General features: G+C 33.0%; 1 protein-coding gene and 1 pseudogene across 1 annotated transcript; one reads left to right on the top strand and one right to left on the bottom strand.

The window, feature by feature from the left end:
* Positions 1-2: 2 nt before the first annotated feature.
* LOC129672205 (zinc finger protein 120-like) lies at positions 3-1,936 on the bottom strand (the record flags this gene model as incomplete). Its single annotated transcript, XM_055601504.1, has 3 exons — positions 3-215; positions 1,554-1,617; positions 1,816-1,936. Coding segments are annotated over 3 exons (398 nt in total), but the record flags the coding sequence as incomplete, so codon positions are not given.
* A 164-nt stretch (positions 1,937-2,100) lies between these two features.
* LOC129672204 (single-stranded DNA-binding protein, mitochondrial-like) lies at positions 2,101-2,596 on the top strand (annotated as a pseudogene).
* Positions 2,597-2,783: the final 187 nt, after the last annotated feature.

The raw sequence follows: 2,783 nt of genomic DNA, 5'->3' as shown, positions 1-2,783 counted from the left end.
ACTGGTTACATTCATAAGGTTTCTCTCCAGTGTGTGTTCTTTTATGGCTTAAGAGATGACTGTTTTCCACAAAGGGTTTACCACATTGATTACATTTGTAAGGCTTCTCTCCAGTGTGTGTTCTTTTATGCCATATGAGATCAGTGGTATAGGAGAAGGCTTTACCACATAGAGTGCATTTAGAAGGTTTCTCTCCAGTACGACTTCTTTCATGCCTGCAGAGATAATTAGTACATGTGAAAGATTTACCACAGTCAGTGAATTACACTAGTAAATATATTTATCTATATTAATTAATTTCATAATTTGGTCTAATGGTAAAGGAGAATAAAATTTTAAATTATCAATTTATTTACATTAATGTTTTTTTCCTTCATTGTAGGTATTTTTGAAGATCCCTGCGATGGTAAGAGCATTTGTCATGTGGTTTACTTTTATAGCATCATTTTCTATAAGAGGTTTTTTTGTATATATGAAGATTATTGTAAGAATTCAGAGCTTTAACACAGCAATTCCATTCACAATTTTTTTTACTGTATGAATGACACTTCCTTTGCAAAGTGAGCCAGGACACGCAGAAGAATTTCCAAATTCCTAGTATTTATAGGTATTTTCAGCAGTATGAGATTGCTGGAAAATTCTCAGTGAAGTTGCAAAACCAATTAACACTAACCATTTATGGCATTCAGAAAATCTACTCAAAGTGGGGACTACTACAAAATAATTGTTCTTGGAGAAAGACAGGTACACTGCTTCTTTCAATATCTCTTTTTCATGTGCCTTACCAACATTGTGACATGTGATATACCTATTTAAATTACAAGAACAATAAAGGATTCCCTCACTGAATTACCACATTTTGTTTTTTGTTCATCATAGACATGTCATATAGGGATTAAGGTTTTTCCACAACAATATTCTTGACTCTCATTAGCTTCTCCTTTCACTAAACTTTACAATGTTACTGCATGAATTTTAGTAATGCTAGTTGTACTATGAAATATTTGTTTATTAGAAGGTGTATACCTCTTACAATATCTGAGTAGATAGAATGAGACTAAACAGATCGTCAGATCAATTTAGTAGCTGTTATATCCACATGATTCAAAAGGTATTTTCTGTTACAACATTGTTTTATTTTCTTCTTTCTTAGTGGAGTGCTTGCAAACACAAATCAGATACCTGACATTGCAGTACATGGAATTGGGAGATTTTAATGATCATCAGTACACTTAAAGCAGTGCTGTTTTTACACTGTTGTTTTTCTTTAAAACTTCCAGGACACAGCCAAGTGTGCTGGTACATGCCTTTAATCCCACCACGCATGGAGGCAGAAACAGGCAGATATGTGTGATTTCGAGGTCAGGCTGTTCCACCAAGCAAGTCTAAGACAAGCCACAGCTACACAGAAAAAAAAGAAACTGTTTCAAAAACAAAAAAAAAAATAAAAATAAAAAGCAGCCAAAAAACAAAAACAAAAAATAAAAAATAATTCCAGGACACATTAAAATTTCTTAAGATTCATATCTGTATCACCATGCATATAAAATTACCTTCTATTACTTGTAGAACTTTGAAAATGTTCTTCAATTTTATGGTGCTCCCAATTGTAGCCTAAAAATATATATTATTGAAAATATCATATTATTATTAAGGAAAAACTTAAATCACTATCTTCTGTGACCTTTAGAACCATGCCTGATTTATTCACCTCACTCCTCCTCATTCAAAATTGGAATTACAGAAGAGGATCAATAACAAAGTAAGAGTTGTGTCTTTATTTTAAAAGTGAAAGAAAATTTGCAGTCTTTCCTATAGCAGTGAGGTTTTCACAGGTCTCTAGCATCACATCTTTGTAGAGTTGCTTCTGGGAAGGTTCCAGCAAGGCCCACTCTTCTTGGCTGAATTTCACATGCACATCATTGAAGGTCACTGAATTCTAAAATATGCCATACATTTGTACAACAGAAACAGTGGCAACAATATAAATTTATACTTCATTGTCAATATAATCATATAATTCTACTGCTTCTTCAGTTTATTTTCTGACACAGAAGTGCTAATGCTATACAGTTGGGTGCTGTGTGTGAAGTAGGGGAGATGAAAAAGCCTAAAGGTTAGATTGTAAAAAAAAAACAAAACAAAAAAAAAAAAAAAAACAAAGGCCTGTTTCAAAAACCTGTGTTTCATCAGTTTGTAAGACATGAATATAAAGTAGCCATTAGTTGGGTTCTTGAACAATCTATGAATCATCTTCAGTTACTTTGGTGGGTAGGTCAGGACCCTGTCATGGGACAGGTGGAAGCACAGAACACAGTCATGTTTTTTTTATATAGTGACAAATGAGATGTGTTGATCAGGGGACACTGAACAGGTGGGTAACATCAGTCAAAAGACAACATGGTACTGAATATTATGTTTTGACCAGGGCTCAGGGATGTGGCATATCAGTATGTGAAGAGGGGGGCTCATATATTTATGGAAGGGAAAGTGGACTACATTGAATACATGGATAAAATAATGTGAGTGGCAAGCAACAACAATCATATCCAATAACATCATATTTCTGAGTGACCAGACAAAAGAAAAGGAATAGAACACATGATTATTCTTTGATCATTGTTTTGTATATCCTCCTTACTAAATAATGTAGTCTATAGATTAAAAATAAAGATTAAAACTTTTCTATTAAAAAAGAAGTGTTAATGTTATCACTAAGTCATTTTAGAAGAAAATGAAATAACAAGTTTTAACTGTATCATATCTGAACTTTTTGAATAGGA

The sequence above is a fragment of the Psammomys obesus genome, unplaced genomic scaffold (assembly GCF_907164565.1).
Source record: "Psammomys obesus unplaced genomic scaffold, mPsaObe1.curated_primary_1811, whole genome shotgun sequence".
Taxonomy (NCBI): domain Eukaryota; kingdom Metazoa; phylum Chordata; class Mammalia; order Rodentia; family Muridae; genus Psammomys; species Psammomys obesus.
The sequence above is the reverse complement of the archived record's forward strand: the minus strand, read 5'-3'. Positions and strand labels throughout refer to the sequence as shown.